General features: G+C 50.0%; 1 protein-coding gene across 1 annotated transcript in view; it reads left to right on the forward strand.

Moving 5' to 3' along the window:
* The first annotated feature begins 563 nt into the window (after window positions 1–563).
* Window positions 564–25,793, forward strand: part of CCKBR (cholecystokinin B receptor) — an 86,557-nt gene continuing 61,327 nt past the window's right edge. Inside the window, exon 1 of the mRNA XM_069759606.1 lies at window positions 564–843. Coding sequence (XP_069615707.1) covers window positions 657–843 — 187 coding nt within the window. The 5' untranslated portion in view covers window positions 564–656. The remainder of the gene's footprint in view (window positions 844–25,793) is intronic.

A 25,793-nucleotide genomic window follows, 5' to 3' on the forward strand; every position in this document is an offset into this window, starting at 1 on the left:
GGATATCCTTTAGAAACCTAAGATGGGATGTTATTGAGGAACACAAGACTGGATGTACTGGAGGAATCGAAGGCTGGTTGTTTTGAAGGAAATAAAGATGGGACCTTATTGAAGAACACGAAATGGATCATTCTGTAATACCCAAGTTGGGACATTTTAGAGGAGAAGGCAGGATATTTTGGAGGAACGCAAGATACAACCTTGAACTTTGTTGAGTAACAGAAGATGAAACTTTCTAGATAAGTAAATACACTGGACGGTACAAAAAGAGGAGCACTTAAAGGGATGCTTTACTGTAGTGTTCTTCTGGTGTTGTCCTGTATCAGAGGCTCCATAGATGTGATGGCTCCTGGTAGTCCGGCAAGAGCCGCATCACTGGGCACCAGACTGACAGATTTGCAGAGAGCAGTGGCTGTGATCCGCGGTGCCCACCCTCCAGGGTGCAGACCCCAGCTGCCAGTCTCCGGAGCGCCGGCAGGGTGCAGCTCGGCGCTCGGGCACTGGGGGGCGCTGCTGCCCATCACTGCTCTGCGCTCGGTGCGCTGTAGTGCGGGGCTGCGCTCAGTGCTGCTGTGAGGATCGCGGGCTGCACATGGCACCGGGAGCGGCGGAGCCGGGCACCGGGAGCGGCACTGACTGAGCTCTGACCGGTGGACATGGAGCCCGCACGGCTGCTGCCCGGGAACCTGAGCGTCCTGCAGGAGCTGTTGTGCCGCCGCAGCCTCCTCAGCCGCCTGCACAACCTGAGCAGCAGCAGCAGCAGCAATGCCACCTGGAACCTGACAGCTGGCCTCAACCTCACCTGTGACCTGGTGGGCAGCAGAAGACCGCAGAGCCCTGCAGGTGAGAGGGCAGGGGGTCTGCACCCGGGGCCGGGGGGCACAGGAGGAGAGAAGGTACAGCCAGCTGTCAGTGATCACAGACCCGCACCGGGCATCACCCCGACAGAGGGCATCACCCTGACCCAGGGCATCACCCCGACACCGGGCATCACCCCGACACCGGTTATCACCCCGACACCGGGCATCACCCTGACACCAGGCATCACCCTGACAGAGGGCATCACCCCGACACCGGGCATCACCCCGACACCGGGCATCACCCCGACACCGGGCATCACCCCGACAGAGGGCATCACCCCGACACCGGACATCACCCCGACACCGGGCATCACCCCGACAGAGGGCATCACCCTGACACCGGGCATCACCCCGACACCGGGCATCACCCCGACACCAGGCATCACCCTGACCCAGGGCATCACCCTGACCCAGGGCATCACCCTGACACCGGACATCACCCCGACACCGGACATCACCCCGACACCAGGCATCACCCCGACACCGGATATCACCCCGACACCAGGCATCACCCTGACCCAGGGCATCACCCTGACCCAGGGCATCACCCTGACACCGGACATCACCCCGACACCGGACATCACCGTGACACCGGACATCACCCCGACACCGGATATCACCCCGACACCGGACATCACCCTGACACCGGGCATCACCCCGACACCGGGCATCACCCAGACCCAGGGCATCACCCCGACACCGGGCATCACCCTGATACCGGGCATCACCCCGACACCGGACATCACCCTGACCCAGGGCATCACCCCGACACCGGGCATCACCCCGACACCGGGCATCACCCCGACACCGGATATCACCCCGACACCAGGCATCACCCTGACACCAGGCATCACCCTGACCCAGGGCATCACCCCGACACCGGACATCACCCCGACAGAGGGCATCACCCCGACACCGGACATCACCCTGACACCGGGCATCACCCCGACACCGGGCATCACCCCGACACCGGGCATCACCCCGACAGAGGGCATCACCCTGACACCGGGCATCACCCTGACACCGGGCATCACCCCGACACCGGATATCACCCCGACAGAGGGCATCACCCCGACACCGGGCATCACCCCGACAGAGGGCATCACCCTGACACCGGGCATCACCCCGACACCGGGCATCACCCCGACACCGGTTATCACCCCGACACCGGGCATCACCCTGACACCAGGCATCACCCTGACAGAGGGCATCACCCCGACACCGGGCATCACCCCGACACCGGGCATCACCCCGACAGAGGGCATCACCCCGACACCGGACATCACCCCGACACCGGGCATCACCCCGACAGAGGGCATCACCCTGACACCGGGCATCACCCCGACACCGGGCATCACCCCGACACCAGGCATCACCCTGACCCAGGGCATCACCCTGACCCAGGGCATCACCCTGACACCGGACATCACCCCGACACCGGACATCACCCCGACACCAGGCATCACCCCGACACCGGATATCACCCCGACACCAGGCATCACCCTGACCCAGGGCATCACCCTGACCCAGGGCATCACCCTGACACCGGACATCACCCCGACACCGGACATCACCGTGACACCGGACATCACCCCGACACCGGATATCACCCCGACACCGGACATCACCCTGACACCGGGCATCACCCCGACACCGGGCATCACCCAGACCCAGGGCATCACCCCGACACCGGGCATCACCCTGACACCGGGCATCACCCCGACACCGGACATCACCCTGACCCAGGGCATCACCCCGACACCGGGCATCACCCCGACACCGGGCATCACCCCGACACCGGATATCACCCCGACACCAGGCATCACCCTGACACCAGGCATCACCCTGACCCAGGGCATCACCCCGACACCGGACATCACCCCGACAGAGGGCATCACCCCGACACCGGACATCACCCTGACACCGGGCATCACCCCGACACCGGGCATCACCCCGACACCGGGCATCACCCCGACAGAGGGCATCACCCTGACACCGGGCATCACCCTGACACCGGGCATCACCCCGACACCGGATATCACCCCGACAGAGGGCATCACCCCGACACCGGGCATCACCCCGACAGAGGGCATCACCCTGACACCGGGCATCACCCTGACACCGGGCATCACCCCGACACCGGATATCACCCCGACACCGGGCATCACCCCGACACCGGGCATCACCCCGACACCGGACATCACCCTGACCCAGGGCATCACCCCGACACCGGACATCACCCCGACAGAGGGCATCACCCCGACACCGGACATCACCCCGACACCGGACATCACCCTGACACCGGGCATCACCCCGACACCGGGCATCACCCCGACAGAGGGCATCACCCTGACACCGGGCATCACCCTGACACCGGGCATCACCCTGACACCGGCCATCACCCTGACCCAGGGCATCACCCCGACACCGGGCATCACCCCGACACCGGACATCACCCCGACAGAGGGCATCACCCTGACCCAGGGCATCACCCCGACACCAGGCATCACCCTGACACCGGACATCACCCCGACACCGGACATCACCCCGACACCGGACATCACCCTGACACCGGACATCACCCCGACACCGGATATCACCCCGACACCAGGCATCACCATGACCCAGGGCATCACCCCGACACCGGACATCACCCTGACACCGGACATCACCCTGACACCAGGCATCACCCTGACCCAGGGCATCACCCCGACACCGGACATCACCCTGACACCGGGCATCACCCCGACACCGGACATCACCCCGACACCGGACATCACCCTGACAGAGGGCATCACCCTGACACCGGACATCATCCTGACACAGGGCATCACCCTGACCCAGGGCATCACCCCGACACCGCACATCACCCTGACACCGGACATCACCCTGACACCAGGCATCACCCTGACCCAGGGCATCACCCCGACACCGGACATCACCCTGACCCAGGGCATCACCCCGACACCGGACATCACCCCGACACCGGACATCACCCCGACACCGGACATCACCCTGACACTAGGCATCACCCTGACACCGGACATCACCCTGACACCGGGCATCACCCTGACACCAGGCATCACCCCGACACCGGACATCACCCCGACACCGGACATCACCCTGACACCGGACATCACCCTGACACCGGGCATCACCCTGACACCAGACATCACCCTGACACCGGACATCACCCTGACACCGGGCATCACCCCGACACCGGACATCACCCTTACACCAGGCATGACACTGACAGCAGACATCACCCCGACACCGGACATCACCCCGACACCGGACATCAGCCTGACACCAGGCATGACACTGACAGCAGACATCACCCCGACACCGGACATCACCCCGACACCGGACATCAGCCTGACACCGGACATCACCCTGACACCGGATATCACCCTGACACCGGATATCACCCTGACCCAGGGCATCATACTGACTCCGGGCATCACCTTGTCACCAACATCACCCCAACACCAGACATCACCCTGACACCAGACATCACCCTGGTATCTTCTGCCCTACACGAATACCTCTCTATCTAAGCGACATTTCTTCTCTCCCATTTATGAACTTTCCCATCGTATCTCTTTCTATCCTTGTCATCTCTCCTGGCATACTGTCTCTACTCGTACCTGACTGTTTCCACTCGTATCTGACTGTCTCCTCTCACATCTCTTATTTTCTACTGTTTCCTTTTATATCTGCCTGTCTTATTCTTTTACCCATCACCTCTTCCATCCCGCTGTCAGTTCTCCTTTCTGTCACCTCTTCCAACCCGCTGTCAGTTCTCTTTTCTTCCTGTCACCTCTTCCATCCCGCTGTCAGTTCTCCTTTCTTTCTGTCACCTCTTCCATCCTGCTGTCAGTTCTCCTTTCTGTCACCTCTTCCATCCCGCTGTCAGTTCTCTTTTCTTCCTGTCACCTCTTCCATCCCGCTGTCAGTTCTCCTTTCTTTCTATCACCTCTTCCATCCCGCTGTCAGTTCTCCTTTCTTCCTGTCACCTCTTCCATCCCGCTGTCAGTTCTCCTTTCTTTCTGTCACCTCTTCCATCCCGCTGTCAGTTCTCCTTTCTGTCACCTCTTCCATCCCGCTGTCAGTTCTCTTTTCTTCCTGTCACCTCTTCCATCCCGCTGTCAGTTCTCCTTTCTTTCTATCACCTCTTCCATCCCGCTGTCAGTTCTCCTTTCTTCCTGTCACCTCTTCCATCCCGCTGTCAGTTCTCCTTTCTTTCTGTCACCTCTTCCATCCTGCTGTCAGTTCTCCTTTCTTTCTGTCACCTCTTCCATCCCGCTGTCAGTTCTCCTTTCTGTCACCTCTTCCATCCCGCTGTCAGTTCTCCTTTCTTTCTGTCACCTCTTCCATCCTGCTGTCAGTTCTCCTTTCTTCCTGTCACCTCTTCCATCCCGCTGTCAGTTCTCCTTTCTTCCTGTCACCTCTTCCATCCCGCTGTCAGTTCTCCTTTCTTCCTGTCACCTCTTCCATCCCGCTGTCAGTTCTCCTTTCTGTCAGCTCTTCCATCCCGCTGTCAGTTCTCCTTTCTTTCTGTCACCTCTTCCATCCCGCTGTCAGTTCTCCTTTCTTCCTGTCACCTCTTCCATCCCGCTGTCAGTTCTCCTTTCTTTCTGTCACGTCTTCGATCCCGCTGTCAGTTCTCCTTTCTGTCACCTCTTCCATCCCGCTGTCAGTTCTCCTTTCTGTCACCTCTTCCATCCCGCTGTCAGTTCTCCTTTCTGTCAGCTCTTCCATCCCGCTGTCAGTTCTCCTTTCTTTCTGTCACCTCTTCCATCCCGCTGTCAGTTCTCCTTTCTGTCACCTCTTCCATCCCGCTGTCAGTTCTCCTTTCTGTCACCTCTTCCATCCCGCTGTCAGTTCTCCTTTCTTCCTGTCACCTCTTCCATCCCGCTGTCAGTTCTCCTTTCTTCCTGTCACCTCTTCCATCCCGCTGTCAGTTCTCCTTTCTGTCACCTCTTCCATCCCGCTGTCAGTTCTCCTTTCTGTCACATCTTCCATCCCGCTGTCAGTTCTCCTTTCTTCCTGTCTCCTCTTCCATCCCGCTGTCAGTTCTCCTTTCTGTCAGCTCTTCCATCCCGCTGTCAGTTCTCCTTTCTTTCTGTCACCTCTTCCATCCCGCTGTCAGTTCTCCTTTCTGTCAGCTCTTCCATCCCGCTGTCAGTTCTCCTTTCTTCCTGTCACCTCTTCCATCCCGCTGTCAGTTCTCCTTTCTTCCTGTCACCTCTTCCATCCTGCTGTCAGTTCTCCTTTCTGTCACCTCTTCCATCCTCCAGTCAGATCTTTTTTGTTTCTGTCACCTCATCCATCCCGCTGTCAGTTCTCATTCCTTTCCGTCACCTCTTCCATCCCGCTGTCAGTTCTCTTTTCTTCCTGTCACCTCATCCATCCTCCTGTCAGTTCTCCTTTCCCTCACCTCTTCCATCCCGCTGTCAGTTATCATTTCTTCCTATCTTCTCTTCCATCCCGCTGTCAGTTCTCCTTTCTTTCTGTCACCTCTTCCATCCCACTGTCAGTTCTCCTTTCTGTCACCTCTTCCATCCCGCTGTCAGTTCTCCTTTCTTCCTGTCACCTCTTCCATCCCGCTGTCAGTTCTCCTTTCTTTCTATCACCTCTTCCATCCCGCTGTCAGTTCTCCTTTCTTCCTGTCACCTCTTCCATCCTGCTGTCAGTTCTCCTTTCTTCCTGTCACCTCTTCCATCCCGCTGTCAGTTCTCCTTTCTGTCACCTCTTCCATCCCGCTGTCAGTTCTCCTTTCTGTCACCTCTTCCATCCCGCTGTCAGTTCTCCTTTCTTCCTGTCTCCTCTTCGATCCCGCTGTCAGTTCTCCTTTCTGTCACCTCTTCCATCCCGCTGTCAGTTCTCCTTTCTGTCACCTCTTCCATCCCGCTGTCAGTTCTCCTTTCTTTCTGTCACCTCTTCGATCCCGCTGTCAGTTCTCCTTTCTGTCACCTCTTCCATCCCGCTGTCAGTTCTCCTTTCTGTCACCTCTTCCATCCCGCTGTCAGTTCTCCTTTCTTCCTGTCTCCTCTTCCATCCCGCTGTCAGTTCTCCTTTCTTTCTGTCACCTCTTCCATCCCACTGTCAGTTTTCCTTTCTGTCACCTCTTCCATCCCGCTGTCAGTTCTCCTTTCTTCCTGTCACCTCTTCCATCCCGCTGTCAGTTCTCTTTTCTTCCTGTCACCTCTTCCATCCCGCTGTCAGTTCTCCTTTCTTCCTGTCTCCTCTTCCATCCCGCTGTCAGTTCTCCTTTCTTTCTGTCACCTCTTCGATCCCGCTGTCAGTTCTCCTTTCTGTCACCTCTTCCATCCCGCTGTCAGTTCTCCTTTCTGTCACCTCTTCCATCCCGCTGTCAGTTCTCCTTTCTTTCTGTCACCTCTTCCATCCCGCTGTCAGTTCTCCTTTCTTCCTGTCACCTCTTCCATCCCGCTGTCAGTTCTCCTTTCTTCCTGTCACCTCTTCCATCCCGCTGTCAGTTCTCCTTTCTGTCAGCTCTTCCATCCCGCTGTCAGTTCTCCTTTCTTTCTGTCACCTCTTCCATCCCGCTGTCAGTTCTCCTTTCTTCCTGTCACCTCTTCCATCCCGCTGTCAGTTCTCCTTTCTTCCTGTCACCTCTTCCATCCCGCTGTCAGTTCTCCTTTCTTTCTGTCACCTCTTCGATCCCGCTGTCAGTTCTCCTTTCTGTCACCTCTTCCATCCCGCTGTCAGTTCTCCTTTCTGTCACCTCTTCCATCCCGCTGTCAGTTCTCCTTTCTTCCTGTCTCCTCTTCCATCCCGCTGTCAGTTCTCCTTTCTTTCTGTCACCTCTTCCATCCCGCTGTCAGTTCTCCTTTCTTCCTGTCACCTCTTCCATCCTGCTGTCAGTTCTCCTTTCTGTCACCTCTTCCATCCTCCAGTCAGATCTTTTTTGTTTCTGTCACCTCATCCATCCCGCTGTCAGTTCTCATTCCTTTCCGTCACCTCTTCCATCCCGCTGTCAGTTCTCTTTTCTTCCTGTCACCTCATCCATCCTCCTGTCAGTTCTCCTTTCCCTCACCTCTTCCATCCCGCTGTCAGTTATCATTTCTTCCTGTCACCTCTTCCATCCCGCTGTCAGTTCTCCTTTCTGTCACCTCTTCCATCCCGCTGTCAGTTCTCCTTTCTGTCACCTCTTCCATCCCGCTGTCAGTTCTCCTTTCTTCCTGTCACCTCTTCCATCCCGCTGTCAGTTCTCCTTTCTTCCTGTCAACTCTTCCATCCTGCTGTCAGTTCTCCTTTCTGTCACCTCTTCCATCCCGCTGTCAGTTCTCTTTTCTTTCTATCACCTCTTCCATCCCGCTGTCAGTTCTCCTTTCTTCCCGTCACCTCTTCCATCCCGCTGTCAGTTCTCCTTTCTTCCTGTCACCTCTTCGATCCCACTGTCAGTTCTCTTTTCTTTCTATCACCTCTTCCATCCCGCTGTCAGTTCTCCTTTCTTCCCGTCACCTCTTCCATCCTGCTGTCAGTTCTCCTTTCTTCCCGTCACCTCTTCCATCCCGCTGTCAGTTCTCCTTTCTTCCTGTCACCTCTTCCATCCCGCTGTCAGTTCTCCTTTCTTTCTGTCACCTCTTCCATCCCGCTGTCCGTTCTCCTTTCTTCCTGTCACCTCTTCCATCCCGCTGTCAGTTCTCCTTTCTTTCTGTCACCTCTTCCATCCCGCTGTCAGTTCTCTTTCTTTCCTGTCACCTCTTCCATCCCGCTGTCAGTTCTCCTTTCTTTCTGTCACCTCTTCCATCCTGCTGTCAGTTCTCCTTTCTTCCTGTCACCTCTTCCATCCCGCTGTCAGTTCTCCTTTCTGTCACCTCTTCCATCCCGCTGTCAGTTCTCCTTTCTGTCACCTCTTCCATCCCGCTGTCAGTTCTCATATAGTAACATAGTAACATAGTTAGTAAGGCCGAAAAAAGACATTTGTCCATCCAGTTCAGCCTATATTCCATCATAATAAATACCCAGATCTACGTCCTTCTACAGAACCTAATAATTGTATGATACAATATTGTTCTGCTCCAGGAAGACATCCAGGCCTCTCTTGAACCCCTCGACTGAGTTCGCCATCACCACCTCCTCAGGCAAGCAATTCCAGATTCTCACTGCCCTAACAGTAAAGAATCCTCTTCTATGTTGGTGGAAAAACCTTCTCTCCTCCAGACGCAAAGAATGCCCCCTTGTGCCCGTCACCTTCCTTGGTATAAACAGATCCTCAGCGAGATATTTGTATTGTCCCCTTATATACTTATACATGGTTATTAGATCGCCCCTCAGTCGTCTTTTTTCTAGACTAAATAATCCTAATTTCGCTAATCTATCTGGGTATTGTAGTTCTCCCATCCCCTTTATTAATTTTGTTGCCCTCCTTTGTACTCTCTCTAGTTCCATTATATCCTTCCTGAGCACCGGTGCCCAAAACTGGACACAGTACTCCATGTGCGGTCTAACTAGGGATTTGTACAGAGGCAGTATAATGCTCTCATCATGTGTATCCAGACCTCTTTTAATGCACCCCATGATCCTGTTTGCCTTGGCAGCTGCTGCCTGGCACTGGCTGCTCCAGGTAAGTTTATCATTAACTAGGATCCCCAAGTCCTTCTCCCTGTCAGATTTACCCAGTGGTTTCCCGTTCAGTGTGTAATGGTGATATTGATTCCCTCTTCCCATGTGTATAACCTTACATTTATCATTGTTAAACCTCATCTGCCACCTTTCAGCCCAAGTTTCCAACTTATCCAGATCCATCTGTAGCAGAATACTATCTTCTCTTGTATTAACTGCTTTACATAGTTTTGTATCATCTGCAAATATCGATATTTTACTGTGTAAACCTTCTACCAGATCATTAATGAATATGTTGAAGAGAACAGGTCCCAATACTGACCCCTGCGGTACCCCACTGGTCACAGCGACCCAGTTAGAGACTATACCATTTATAACCACCCTCTGCTTTCTATCACTAAGCCAGTTACTAACCCATTTACACACATTTTCCCCCAGACCAAGCATTCTCATTTTGTGTACCAACCTCTTGTGCGGCACGGTATCAAACGCTTTGGAAAAATCGAGATATACCACGTCCAATGACTCACCGTGGTCCAGTCTATAGCTTACCTCTTCATAAAAACTGATTAGATTGGTTTGACAGGAGCGATTTCTCATAAACCCATGCTGATATGGAGTTAAACAGTTATTCTCATTGAGATAATCCAGAATAACATCCCTCAGAAACCCTTCTGAGGGATGTTATTCTGGATTATCTCAATGAGATAATCTCCTTTCTTCCTGTCACCTCTTCCATCCCGCTGTCAGTTCTCCTTTCTGTCACCTCTTCCATCCCGCTGTCAGTTCTCCTTTCTGTCACCTCTTCCATCCCGCTGTCAGTTCTCCTTTCTGTCACCTCTTCCATCCCGCTGTCAGTTCTCCTTTCTTCCTGTCACCTCTTCCATCCCGCTGTCAGTTCTCCTTTCTGTCACCTCTTCCATCCCGCTGTCAGTTCTTCATTCTTTCTGTCACCTCTTCCATCCCGCTGTCAGTTCTTCATTCTTTCTGTCACCTCTTCCATCCCGCTGTCAGTTCTCCTTTCTGTCACCTCTTCCATCCCGCTGTCAGTTCTCTTTCCTTCCTGTCACCTCTTCCATCCCGCTGTCAGTTCTCCTTTCTTCCTGTCACCTCTTCCATCCCGCTGTCAGTTCTCCTTTCTGTCACCTCTTCCATCCCGCTGTCAGTTCTCTTTTCTTTCTGTCACCTCTTCCATCCCGCTGTGAGTTCTCCTTTCTGTCACCTCTTCCTTCCCGCTGTCAGTTCTCCTCTCTTTCTGTCACCTCTTCCATCCCGCTGTCAGTTCTCCTTTCTTTCTGTCACCTCTTCCATCCCGCTGTCAGTTCTTCATTCTTTCTGTCACCTCTTCCATCCCGCTGTCAGTTCTTCATTCTTTCTGTCACCTCTTCCATCCCGCTGTCAGTTCTTCATTCTTTCTGTCACCTCTTCCATCCCGCTGTCAGTTCTCCTTTCTGTCACCTCTTCCATCCCGCTGTCAGTTCTCCTTTCTGTCACCTCTTCCATCCCGCTGTCAGTTCTCCTTTCTGTCACCTCTTCCATCCTGCTGTCAGTTCTCCTTTCTGTCACCTCTTCCATCCCGCTGTCAGTTCTCCTTTCTGTCACCTCTTCCATCCCGCTGTCAGTTCTCCTTTCTGTCACCTCTTCCTTCCCGCTGTCAGTTCTCCTTTCTTTCTGTCACCTCTTCCATCCCGCTGTCAGTTCTCCTTTCTTCCTGTCACCTCTTCCATCCCGCTGTGAGTTCTCCTTTCTGTCACCTCTTCCATCCCGCTGTCAGTTCTCCTTTCTTTCTGTCACCTCTTCCATCCCGCTGTGAGTTCTCCTTTCTGTCACCTCTTCCATCCCGCTGTCAGTTCTTTCCTTCTGTCGCCTGAACTATTTTATTTCTTGCCTCTTTTTTTAGTGTCTCACCTACTGTCAAACTATTCCCTCATTTGTGCCACTGTTGCTCGTCACATCCCTGTTCCCGGCCATAACCAGCTGGCTTTTGTACTGTTTCTCATGCTTCTCTCGTTTCCTGACCACTCTTCCTTTCTCACTATCTTTGCCTTTTGTCCCTCGTCTCCCCTCTTACTGCTTTTTCCCCACTGCCGTGTCTCCTTTCCCAAAGTCTCATCTGTTGTATCTCCTGCTCTCTCCGCTCTCATCCCTCAGTATTTTGCCTTACTCCGCTGACAGCTCTTCTCTTTGCACTGATCTGTTTCCTCTCCTACATTCAGTGCTGCTGTAACTTGTTACATTTACTGATGCTGAAACCTGATCTAATCTTTGCCACTGAATCATTTTTTTACCCCGAGCTGCTGTAACCTGCTGTACTCCATACACTGAACCTTTTATACTCGTTGCCACAGTAGCCCTGTGTCGGTGTTGTTGTAGTAACATGATATACTTATTGTTGCTGTAGCTTATTTTACTTAATTATAATATTAATATGATTCACTTAGCACTGCTGTGACTTGTTATTCTTGGTGCTGTTCTGATATTCGGTACCTAGTGCTGCTCTGACCTGTTATTCTTGATGCTTTTCTGATATACCTACTGCTGCTGTGACCTGTCATTCTTGGTGCTATTCTCATATACCTAGTGCTGCTGTGACCTGTTATTCTTGGTGCTGTTCTCATATACCTAGTGCTGCTGTGACCGGTTATTCTTGGTGCTGTTCTCATATACCTAGTGCTGCTGTGACCTGTTATTCTTGGTGCTGTTCTCATATACCTAGTGCTGCTGTGACCGGTTATTCTTGGTGCTGTTCTCATATACCTAGTGCTGCTGTGACCTGTCATTCTTGATGCTGTTCTCATATACCTAGTGCTGCTGTGACCGGTTATTCTTGGTGCTGTTCTCATATACCTAGTGCTGCTGTGACCTGTTATTCTTGGTGCTGTTCCCATATACCTAGTGCTGCTGTGACCTGTTATTCTTGGTGCTGTTCTCATATACCTACTGCTGCTGTGACCTGTTATTCTTGGTGCTATTCTCATATACCTAGTGCTGCTGTGACCTGTTATTCTTGGTGCTGTTCTCATATACCTAGTGCTGCTGTGACCGGTTATTCTTGGTGCTGTTCTCATATACCTAGTGCTGCTGTGACCTGTTATTCTTGGTGCTGTTCTCATATACCTACTGCTGCTGTGACCTGTTATTCTTGGTGCTGTTCTCATATACCTACTGCTGCTGTGACCTGTCATTCTTGGTGCTATTCTCATATACCTAGTGCTGCTGTGACCTGTTATTCTTGGTGCTGTTCTCATATACCTAGTGCTGCTGTGACCGGTTATTCTTGGTGCTGTTCTCATATACCTAGTGCTGCTGTGACCTGTTATTCTTGGTGCTGTTCTCATATACCTAGTGCTGCTGTGACCTGTCATTCTTGGTGCTGTTCTCATATACCTATTGCTGCTGTGACCTGTTATTCTTCGTGCTGTTCTCATATACCTACTGCTGCTGTGACCTGTTATTCTTGGTGCTGTTCTCATATACCTACTGCTGCTGTGACCTGTTATTCTTGGTGCTGTTCTCATATACCTATTGCTGCTGTGACCTGTTATTCTTGATGCTTTTCTGATATACCTAGTGCTGCTGTGACCGGTTATTCTTGGTGCTGTTCTCATATACCTACTGCTGCTGTGACCTGTTATTCTTGGTGCTGTTCTCATATACCTACTGCTGCTGTGACCTGTTATTCTTGGTGCTGTTCTCATATACCTACTGCTGCTGTGACCTGTTATTCTTGGTGCTGTTCTGATATACCTACTGCTGCTGTGACCTGTTATTCTTGATGCTGTTATTCTTGGTGCTGTTCTCATATACCTACTGCTGCTGTGACCTGTTATTCTTCGTGCGGTTCTCATATAAAAGTAATCTTGGATCTGCACTACGTCGAGTCAGGACGAAGTTCCGTGCTCCTTGCACATATCGGTGAGCTGGCTTTTTTCTTTCGCTGTTCTCATATACCTACTGCTGCTGTGACCTGTTATTCTTGGTGCTGTTCTGGTATACGGTACCTAGTGCTGCTGTGACCTGTTATTCTTGGTGCTCTTCTGATATACCTACTGCTGCTGTGACCTGTTATTCTTGGTGCTTTTGTGATATACCTACTGCTGCTGTGACCTGTTTTTCTTGGTGCTGTTCTGATATACCTACTTCTGCTGTGACCTGTTATTCTTGGTGCTTTTGTGATATACCTACTGCTGCTGTGACCTGTTATTCTAGGTGCAGTTCTGATATACCTACTGCTGCTGTGACCTGTTATTCTTGGTGCTGTTCTGATATACCTACTTCTGCTGTGTCCTGTTATTCTTGGTGCAGTTCTGATATACCTACTGTTGCTGTGACCTGTTATTCTTGGTGCTGTTCTGATATACCTAGTGCTGCTGTGACCTGTTATTCTTGGTGCGGTTCTGATATACCTACTGCTGCTGTGACCTGTTATTGTTGGTGCTGTTATGATATACCTACTGCTGCTGTGACCTGTTATTCTTGGTGCTGTTCTGATATACCTACTGCTGCTGTGACCTGTTATTCTTGGTGCTGTTCTGATATACCTACTTCTGCTGTGACCTGTTATTCTTGGTGCTGTTCTGATATACCTACTTCTGCTGTGACCTGTTATTCTAGGTGCAGTTCTGATATACCTACTGCTGCTGTGATCTGTTATTCTTGGTGCTGTTCTGATATACCTACTTCTGCTGTGATCTGTTATTCTTGGTGCTGTTCTGATATACCTACTGCTGCTGTGACCTGTTATTCTTGGTGCTGTTCTGATATACCTACTTCTGCTGTGATCTGTTATTCTTGGTGCTTATCTGATATACCTACTGCTGCTGTGACCTGTTATTCTTGGTGCTTTTGTGATATACCTACTGCTGCTGTGATCTGTTATTCTTGGTGCTGTTCTGATATACCTACTGCTGCTGTGACCTGTTATTCTAGGTGCAGTTCTGATATACCTACTGCTGCTGTGACCTGTTATTCTTGGTGCTGTTCTGATATACCTACTGCTGCTGTGACCTGTTATTCTTGGTGCTGTTCTGATATACCTACTTCTGCTGTGATCTGTTATTCTTGGTGCTTATCTGATATACCTACTGCTGCTGTGACCTGTTATTCTTGGTGCTTTTGTGATATACCTACTGCTGCTGTGATCTGTTATTCTTGGTGCTGTTCTGATATACCTACTTCTGCTGTGACCTGTTATTCTAGGTGCAGTTCTGATATACCTACTGCTGCTGTGACCTGTTATTCTTGGTGCTTTTCTGATATACCTACTGCTGCTGTGATCTGTTATTCTTGGTGCTGTTCTGATATACCTACTGCTGCTGTGACCTGTTATTCTTGGTGCTTTTGTGATATACCTACTTCTGCTGTGACCTGTTATTCTTGGTGCTTTTGTGATATACCTACTGCTGCTGTGACCTGTTATTCTTGGTGCTGTTCTGATATACCTACTTCTGCTGTGATCTGTTATTCTTGGTGCTTTTCTCATATACCTACTGCTGCTGTGATCTGTTATTCTTGGTGCTGTTCTGATATACCTACTGCTGCTGTGACCTGTTATTCTTGGTGCTTTTCTGATATACCTACTGCTGCTGTGACCTGTTATTCTTGGTGCTGTTCTGATATACCTACTTCTGCTGTGTCCTGTTATTCTTGGTGCAGTTCTGATATACCTACTGCTGCTGTGATCTGTTATTCTAGGTGCAGTTCTGATATACCTACTGCTGCTGTGATCTGTTATTCTTGGTGCTTTTCTGATATACCTACTGCTGCTGTGACCTGTTATTCTTGGTGCTGTTCTGATATACCTACTTCTGCTGTGACCTGTTATTCTTGGTGCTTTTCTCATATACCTACTGCTGCTGTGATCTGTTATTCTTGGTGCTTTTCTCATATACCTACTGCTGCTGTGATCTGTTATTCTTGGTGCTTTTCTCATATACCTACTGCTGCTGTGACTTGTTATTCTTGGTGCTGTTCTGATATACCTACTGCTGCTGTGATCTGTTATTCTTGGTGCTGTTCTGATATACCTACTGCTGCTGTGACCTGTTATTCTTGGTGCTGTTCTGATATACCTACTTCTGCTGTGTCCTGTTATTCTTGGTGCAGTTCTGATATACCTACTGCTGCTGTGACCTGTTATTCTTGGTGCTGTTCTGATATACCTACTGCTGCTGTGACCTGTTATTCTTGGTGCTGTTCTGATATACCTACTGCTGCTGTGACCTGTTATTCTTGGTGCTTATCTGATATACCTACTTCTGCTGTGATCTGTTATTCTTGGTGCTTTTCTCATATACCTACTGCTGCTGTGATCTGTTATTCTTGGTGCAGTTCTGATATACCTACTGCTGCTGTGACCTGTTATTCTTGGTGCTGTTCTGATATACCTACTGCTGCTGTGATCTGTTATTCTTGGTGCTTATCTGATATACCTACTGCTGCTGTGACCTGTTATTCTTGGTGCTGTTCTGATATACCTACTTCTGCTGTGTCCTGTTATTCTTGGTGCAGTTCTGATATACCTACTGCTGCTGTGACCTGTTATTCTTGGTGCTGTTCTGATATACCTACTTCTGCTGTGATCTGTTATTCTTGGTGCTTTTCTGATATACCTACTGCTGCTGTGACCTGTTATTCTTGGTGCTGTTCTGATATACCTACTTCTGCTGTGATCTGTTATTCTTGGTGCTTTTCTGATATACCTACTGCTGCTGTGACCTGTTATTCTTGGTGCTGTTCTGATATACCTACTGCTGCTGTGTCCTGTTATTCTTAGTGCTGTTCTGATATACCTACTGCTGCTGTGACCTGTTATTCTTGGTGCAGTTCTGATATACCTACTGCTGCTGTGACCTGTTATTCTTGGTGCAGTTCTGATATACCTACTGCTGCTGTAACCTGTTATTCTAGGTGCAGTTCTGATATACCTACTTTTGCTGTGATCTGTTATTCTTGGTGCAGTTCTGATATACCTACTGCTGCTGTGACTTGTTATTCTTGGTGCTGCTGTGACCTGTTTTTCTTGGTGCTGTTCTGATATACAGGTGCATCTCAAAAAATTAGAATATCATCAAAAAGTGAATTTATTTAAGTTTTTATATACAAATAGTGAATCTCATATATTCTATAGAATCATTACAATAAGAGTGATCTATTTCACGTGTTTATTTCTGTTAATGTTGATGATTATGGCTTACAGCCAATGAAAACCCAAAAGTCATTATCTCAATAAATTAGAATACTTATAACACCAGCTTGAAAAATGATTTCAAAATCTGAAATGTTCCCTACTGAAATGTATGTTCAGTAAATGCCCTCAATACTTGGTCGGGGCTTCTTGTGCATCAATTACTGCATCAATGCGGCGTGGCATGGAGGCGATCAGCCTGTGCACTGCTGAGAGGTTATGGAAGCCCAGGTTGCTTTGATAGCAGCCTTCAGCTCGTCTGCATTGTTGGGTCTGGTGTCTCATCTACCTCTTGACAATACCACGTAGATTCTCTATGGGGTTAGTGTCAGGTGAGTTTTCTCGCCAATCAAGCCCAGTGATACTGTTGTTTTTACACCAGGTATTGGTACTTTCGGCAGTGTGGACAGGGGCCAAGTCCTGCTGGAGAATGACATTTCCATCTCCATAAAGCTTGTCAGCAGAGGGAAGCATGAAGAGCTCTAAAATGTCCTGGTAGACGGCTGCGCAGACCTTGGTCTTGATAAAACACAGTGGACCTACACCAGCAGATGACATGGCTCCCCATGACTCATGTGTACCGGCACAAGGATCTTGAAGTCACTGATTTGGGGCAGCTTGGCAGCCGGCCCTCACATTTTTCATGCTTTTGGTTTCCATAGATGGATGATATGTCAATAGGTTTTCAGTGGATGCCACAAGTGGTGAGATGCGATGAGTGGTCTTATTAGTCTTCCCTTGTGATCAGTGACTGGCAGCGTCCTGCCACCAGGAGGACTATTAACGAACTGTCATGTCTGCACCCACGCTCCTCCAGCAGATCTTGGCTCAGATGTAGTGGGGATTCCACGTTCTGATTTTTTGGGGGCGATTACTAATTTATTAGCACTTCAAACTCCTTCCTGATCAAAGTGAGATTTCCTGTGAAGAACGCCAGAAGCGAGGGAATTGCGAGCGTCTCCCCGACACCGAGGCCAGATCCAGGGTTCACGCTGGGGACATCTCCAGCCAATCTCATCGGATCGATGAGAGATGGAGCGATGGCCTGCAGACTGATGACCGCCCCAGCAGGAGGCCGCGGGAGCTGGCGGAGAAGCAGCATGACATAGGAGTGCATTATGATGCCATCATGATGCCACATTGATCCTACTTCATTGCTTTGTGATTACGTTATTTATGGATTTGACGCTCATCATTTCAGTGAGATCCTGCCAGACAAATCTTCTGACCCGCTCTCATCAGCTGTACCCAAGGACTATAACTCAAGGATGATGAGTTCTGGGGAGAGTAGGTGACCGAGGCACAACAGGCCAGTGACATCAGAACGACCATTCATTACAGAGGCCACCAAGAGGCTCTGTGGATCCCTCGGCCTCAGGATCTGCAGCTATTCCTCACAGCACCGAGTCCCCCCGGGGTAATGAGGCCACAGGACAATGTGGAGCCGCTGACCTCCCGGAACATCCCGTGATCTGCAGGATGAAGAGACGCAGCGTCCCGCCACGTATCTGGAAACAATCCACAACGACACCACATAGGGCCGTGGGGCTTCCTACTGCCACAGTGCAGACCACTGCCAGGAATGGGGGAATTTGGGCGGCCATCATGCTTAGACAATCGTCACTGCCCAAACCAGGGCGCACCAAGAAAACCTTCCCCACCATTACTGCACAACCACCAGCCTGATAGGAAGAAGCTATCCATCCGCAGGAGCCAGGGAACACCAAGAAAACCCCTCCACCATTACTGCACAGCCACCAGCATGACAAGAAGGAGCTATCATCCACAGGAGCCAGGCTGCACAAAGAAATTCTTCCCCATTACTGCACAACCACCAGCATGACAAGAAGCAGTCCTTCTGCAGGAGCCAGGGTGCACCAACAAAACCTTCCCCACCATTACTGCACAGCCACCGGCCTGACAAGAAGGAGCCATACTTCCGCAGGGGCCAGGGTGCACCAAAAAAACCTTCCCCACCATTATTGCACAGCCACCAGCCTGACAGGAAGAGCCAGGGTGCACAAGGTAAACTTTTCCTACCACTACTGCACTACCATCAGCTGACTGGAAGGAGCCATCCATCCGCCGGAGCCATGGTGTACCAAGAAAACCTTTCCCACCTTTACTGCATAGCCACCAACCTGAGAGGAAGGAGCCATCCATCTGCAGGAGCCTGGGTGCACCAAGAAAACCTTCACCGCCATTACTGCATAGCCACCAGCCTGACAGAAAGGTGTCATCCATTCTCATGAGCCAGGGTCCACCAAGACAACCTTCCCCACCATTACTACACAGCCACCAGCCTGACAGAAAGGGGTCATCCATCCGCAGGAGCCAGGAAGCACCAAGAAAACCTCCACCATTACTGCACAACCACCAGCATGACAAGATGGAACCATCCTTCCGCAGGAGCCAGGGTGCACCAACAAAACATTCCCCACCATTATTGCACAACCACCAGCCAGAAAAAAAGGAGCCATCCATCCTCAGGAGCCAGGGTGCACTAGGAAAACTTTCCCCATCATTACGGCACTACCATCAGCCTGACAGGAAGGAACCATCCATCCGCAGGAGCCAGGGTGTACCAAGAAAACCTTTCCCACCTTTACTGCCCAGCCACCAACCTGACAGGAAGGAGCCATCCATCTGCAGGAGCCAGGGTGCACCAAGAAAACCTTCACCACTAAATAAGATTAAAATAGATAAATCTCCGGGTCCGGATGGCATACACCCACGAGTACTAAGAGAACTAAGTAATGTAATAGATAAACCATTATTTCTTATTTTTAGGGACTCTATAGCGACAGGGTCTGTTCCGCAGGACTGGCGCATAGCAAATGTGGTGCCAATATTCAAAAAGGGCTCTAAAAGTGAACCTGGAAATTATAGGCCAGTAAGTCTAACCTCTATTGTTGGTAAAATATTTGAAGGGTTTCTGAGGGATGTTATTCTGGATTATCTCAATGAGAATAACTGTTTAACTCCATATCAGCATGGGTTTATGAGAAATCGCTCCTGTCAAACCAATCTAGTCAGTTTTTATGAAGAGGAAAGCTATAGGCTGGACCACGGTGAGTCATTGGACGTGGTATATCTCGATTTTTCCAAAGCATTTGATACCGTGCCGCACAAGAGGTTGGTACACAATGAGAATGCTTGGTCTGGGGGAAAATGTGTGTAAATGGGTTAGTAACTGGCTTAGTGATAGAAAGCAGAGGGTGGTTATAAATGGTCTAGTCTCTAACTGGGTCGCTGTGACCAGTGGGGTACCGCAGGGGTCAGTATTGGGACCTGTTCTCTTCAACATATTCATTAATGATCTGGTAGAAGGTTTACACAGTAAAATATCGATATTTGCAGATGATACAAAACTATGTAAAGCAGTTAATACAAGAGAAGATAGTATTCTGCTACAGATGGATCTGGATAAGTTGGAAACTTGGGCTGAAAGGTGGCAGATGAGGTTTAACAATGATAAATGTAAGGTTATACACATGGGAAGAGGGAATCAATATCACCATTACACACTGAACGGGAAACCACTGGGTAAATCTGACAGGGAGAAGGACTTGGGGATCCTAGTTAATGATAAACTTACCTGGAGCAGCCAGTGCCAGGCAGCAGCTGCCAATGCAAACAGGATCATGGGGTGCATTAAAAGAGGTCTGGATACACATGATGAGAGCATTATACTGCCTCTGTACAAATCCCTAGTTAGACCGCACATGGAGTACTGTGTCCAGTTTTGGGCACCGGTGCTCAGGAAGGATATAATGGAACTAGAGAGAGTACAAAGGAGGGCAACAAAATTAATAAAGGGGATGGGAGAACTACAATACCCGGATCGATTAGCGAAATTAGGATTATTTAGTCTAGAAAAAAGACGACTGAGGGGCGATCTAATAACCATGTATAACCAGGAAGGTGACGGGCCCAAGGGGTCATTCTTTGCGTCTGGAGGAGAGAAGGTTTTTCCACCAACATAGAAGAGGATTCTTTACTGTTAGGGCAGTGAGAATCTGGAATTGCTTGCCTGAGGAGGTGGTGATGGCGAACTCAGTCGAGGGGTTCAAGAGAGGCCTGGATGTCTTCCTGGAGCAGAACAATATTGTATCATACAATTATTAGGTTCTGTAGAAGGACGTAGATCTGGGGATTTATTATGATGGAATATAGGCTGAACTGGATGGACACATGTCTTTTTTCGGCCTTACTAACTATGTTACTATGTTACTATTTTACCACCATTACTGCATAGCCACCAGCCTGACAGAAAGGTGTCATCCATTCTCATGAGCCAGGGTCCACCAAGACAACCTTCCCCACCATTACTACACAGCCACCAGCCTGACAGAAAGGGGTCGTCCATCCGCAGGAGCCAGGAAGCCCCAAGAAAATCTCCACCGTTACTGCACAACCACCAGCATGACAAGATGGAACCATCCTTCCGCAGGAGCCAGGGTGCACCAACAAAACATTCCCCACCATTATTGCACAACCACCAGCCTGAAAGAAAGGAGCCATCCATCCTCAGGAGCCAGGGTGCACTAGGAAAACTTTCCCCACCATTACGGCACTACCATCAGCCTGACAGGAAGGATCCATCCGCAGGAGCCAGGGTGTACCAAGAAAACCTTTCCCACCTTTACTGCACAGCCACCAACCTGACAAGAAGGAGCCATCCATCTGTAGGAGCCAGGGTGAACCAAGAAATCCTTTTCCACCATTACTGCACAGTTACCAACCTGATAAGAAGGAGCCACCCATCCACCGGAGCCAGGCTGCACAAAGACAACCTTCTCCACCATTACAGCTCAGCCACCAGCCTGACAGGAAGGAGCCATCCATCCACAGGAGGCACCAAGAAAACCTTTCCCACCATTACTGCGCAGCCTGTAGCCTGACAGTAAGGGGTTGTTCCTTCATTCTGCTCTGTGAACAGAAGTCTGGATTCAGCAGATCCAGTGATGCTTCTGTTCCTGCCAACGCCATCTTTGCTTTGTGCAGTTACCTTTCTGTTTCGCTAGCTCCTTCCTCTCTGTGTGCCTCCTTTAGCTCCCCCCCCTGTGTCTCCTATAGCTCCTCCCCCTGTGTCTCCTATAGCTCCTCTAGGTCTTCTCTAGCTCTTGCCCCTTGGTCCCCTCTAGCTCCTGTCATGACTCAGGATGGGGTGGTTCGGCTCTGTCCTGGCCGGGTCAGGGTTACGTTTGTCCACCTCTCTTTGGTTCTGGGGTGGCTATTTAATGCTGGTAGTTCCTGGGCCCAGTGTCGTTGATACTTCTGTTTACTCGGCTAGGGATTGCTGACCCAGGTTACTCGTCTGTAATCACTGTTCCTCTGCGTGTGTGACTTTCACTGTGTATGACCAGGTTTGTCCATATACTATTGTCTCTGTCTCCCTGCTCGGTACTGCTTTGTCCCTCTTGGTATTCTGACCCCTTGGCTCATCCCTGTTTACTCGTCTGTTTCCCCTGGTTACCTCGCACTTGTCTGGGTTCTGACCCTTGGCTTTGCTTTGACTACGTTATTCGGTTTGCGCACCTTTCTGCGCACCACGGTTGGCTCTCTGTCCGCTCGCTGGGTAGCTCCGCCATTGTGGTCCCGTGATCAGCTTAGCCCCGCCCCTGTGGTCACGTGATTGGCCTAGCTCAGGTCTTGTGCGCTCTGCACACCTTGGTCTTCTTGCTCCGTGTGTATCGGCTTGCGTTCCCGGCTAGCACCCCTGGCCTTAACCCCGGTGACACTATTCCCATGTCACTACAACTCTTTCCCCCTCGGTCTCCTCTAGCTCCTCTCCATCAGTCGAATCTAGCTCCTCCCCTAGTCTCTAGCTCCTCCCCTAGTCTCCTCTGGCTCCTCCCCTCCATCTCCTCAGGCTCCTCCCCGCCGTCTCCTCTAGCTCTGCTCCCTCCTCCCCAGACTCTTATAAGCCATCTCCACCCTGGGTAAGCTGACGGTCTGTCATCAATGATTACAGTTTTTATCTGAATGATCGGTCCTGGAGGAGAGAGGAACGGATCCCTCGGATGCCCTGGAGTGGTTCCTGGTGTCTACCGGCAGCCTGTCCTCACCCTCAGAGGGTCTAGTGAATATCCGGTTCACACTTAGCCATTCCCCTCCAGGATAAGCCTGGCCCTTGGCACAGTGTATCTACACCCACCAGTGTTTACAGCGTGCACTGCCTGTTCATCAGAACGATTCCTCACATCCTGCTTTGATCCTTCTATTACAGCGATTCCTCACATCCTCCTCTTATACTTTTAGAATAACGATTTCTTACGATGTCTTCTGATCCTTTTATTAGAACGATTCCTCACATCTTCCTTTGATCATTCTATTACAATGGTTCCTCACAACCTCCTCTGATCCTTTCCTAGAGAACTTGTTTCAGACCACAGGATCCGGTTTCTCTTGATATTCTTCCCGCTGCTCGTTGTACGCAGTGAGATCCTGGCCTCTGATCCTTCACCGGTCCCTCGGCCTCGTTCCAAGCTTTTCCAATCGCTCAATTTTTCCATTTAAATGTCGGTTTTTACCCGATCTGGTCTATGGAAAGCTGGATTTATTCTGCGCTCTACGCTGAAGGGTGTGAATTCATTATCGAAGAGCTCTGACATGACAGACGTGACGCATAATACCCCGAACATCAGAACAGTCCCGGCGGCTTCAGTCACCTGTGATGTGAGGCGCGAGGAGAGGTCGGATCATAAAGCTGCTGACAGCTAGGAAGCAACATGTGGGATCAGCGGCGGCATAACAAGCTCACGAGGGACGGCTCGTCATCATCAGAGGCATCGTCAGGAGAAAACTCAGCTCCTCTTCATAGGAAAAACATCCAAAATGGGGAAAAACACAATCTGCCAACTCCTTAATGCAATTCTTGTGCTGTCTCCTAGAAGAAGAAGACAAAACAGAGACATGAGGACGTCTCCTGTCAACCACAGCAACCCAAGACACAACCATATTACTAGTCATCAAAAGTATGGATGTCAAATAATACAAGTATCCAGTGTCCATTCATAGTCCGCCTTCTGTCCTGTGCAACGAAGAACCGGCAGGATGGGAACCCTGTACCGTATCGCCAGTATCAGACCTACAGACACATCGATTATCACCTCCATCAGGTTGTCAGCTCTGCCGTAGTGATCATAGTCACTTATCAGCTCTATCAGGTGTTCTGCTCTGCCATAGTGATTGTCATGGTTCACGGAGAGGATACCTTTATCATCCCCATCACTCACACCAATTTGTCATGAATCGGGGTTGTTTGGTTGCTCCTGGTTCTTTCTGAAGGGGATTTATCTATATCCCACTTCCCAGTTTCGTTTTGGATCTTACAGCTCTCCGGCACCCCCCTTACCCTCAGGTCAGACCAGGTACTGCACCTAGGATAAGTAGTCAACAGAAAGACTGCCTTACTTTGTACTGGCTAATGGGCACACTGCAGCGAGGGCGATATAATTACTCCCACTCAGCGGGAACACTAATTATCAACGCCGCCGTCACTACAAAGCCTCCCAACGCACAGGACAAATCCGCTGCCACCAGCTCCGATTTCTTAATTAATAATGGGTCTGGAGCCAACCCAGATTGGTAGCGTTATTCACTTCAGAGGACGCGACAGCACATTATAGAGCAAGGAGAAACAATGCCAGTAATTTTATATTTTACTCCAAAACAGGTAGGCAGTGTTTACAGAAGTATAAAAAGATATTATAAAGAAGACAAGTATCGTATGTACCGTATGTACAGTACAATTACAAATAAAAGGGGATTGAAGTTGAAGAGAACACTTACATGGCGTTCAGATTATTTCATCTCATGGCTGACCGTGTGCTGTGGGGGATGGGCGAACATACAGAATATCCAGATGCATAATCACACCTGTCTTGCAGCTAGACCCCGGACAAAAGACTCTGGAAGACTGCTGCTTCACTCACTTATTTCCCAGCCTAAAACCAAGGCACTCCCCCTGTGGTGACCTCACTCAGGGGCTGAATCCTCCCCTTTCTTAGAGCTGTGACTAACCATTTTTATACATAGCTCGCTGTATGAACCTTGTATACGAACGACACAATGATCAGGATGTGCACCCCGTCAGGGAGGATTCTTTTAAGTGTAAACACAGTGTAGTTACTTGACCCGCTTATGGAGAAACAGACAAAAAATTATAAAGTGCTCAAAAATATCAGTGCATGTAATAAAATGGTACAATCTCACCCAATTGTTGTTTCCTGATTTTCCACCATTCATAAAGGATCAGGACAGGTGAACTTGAAGTAACGAGGGGAAAAAAAAAATATGGGGGGGGTCTGACTTCCCTGTCGTGCCCTCTGGAAAAAGACTCCCGCCCTGACAAGGGCAGTACCCAAGTATAGATCTACTACACGGTGCCCATGACAAGTATAGCCTCCCTGAGTAATGTATCTTCCTTTCCCAACGCGTTTCCTCCCCTGTTCAGGGGGTTCATCAGGGGAAATAGTTCAGGTTCATAAAGGTCTCCTGCAGTGGCAGTTCTGACCTTCCTATATGATAAGAGTCCCAGTGTGAGGGTAAAAGATCTCCGTGCAGAGGGCACGACAGGGAAGTCAGACCCCGAGACCCCCACCCCCCCATATTTTTTTTCCTCTCGTTACTTCAAGTTCACCTGTCCTGATCCTTTATGAATGGTGGAAAATCAGGAAACAACAATTGGGTGAGATTGTACCATTTTATTACATGCACTGGTATTTTTTTGCACTTTATAATTTTTTGTCTGTTTATTGTCTTTTTATCTTATAAATTAAAGGTTAAGTTTTATCAGATTTAGAAGCTGGCTACGCTAGATGGTGGATATATGTACTAGTCAGAGTAATTTAGAGCAAACTGCTCAGATTTGAATTGCTGAGTATACCGCTTACGGAGAAACCTACTCCTTGCACTCGTTGGGTTTAGCTCCTAGCGATTTCCGTGAGGTATGGATCTCTCGATGGACATCTGGAATATATAGTCCTTATATCTCTAGCCTTGATCAGTGCCAATATACATAACCTTAAAGGAACAATAGCATCCCATGCTTGCTTTACCAGATTTGGCCAGTTTCAGATGGGAGGGGGGAATGAGGAGTTTTACACCGAGTCTGGTTTTCGCAGCACCAAGCCAGAAACATTTGGTAG

This window comes from Ranitomeya imitator, chromosome 3, assembly GCF_032444005.1.
Source record: "Ranitomeya imitator isolate aRanImi1 chromosome 3, aRanImi1.pri, whole genome shotgun sequence".
NCBI classification, from domain to species: Eukaryota; Metazoa; Chordata; class Amphibia; order Anura; family Dendrobatidae; genus Ranitomeya; species Ranitomeya imitator.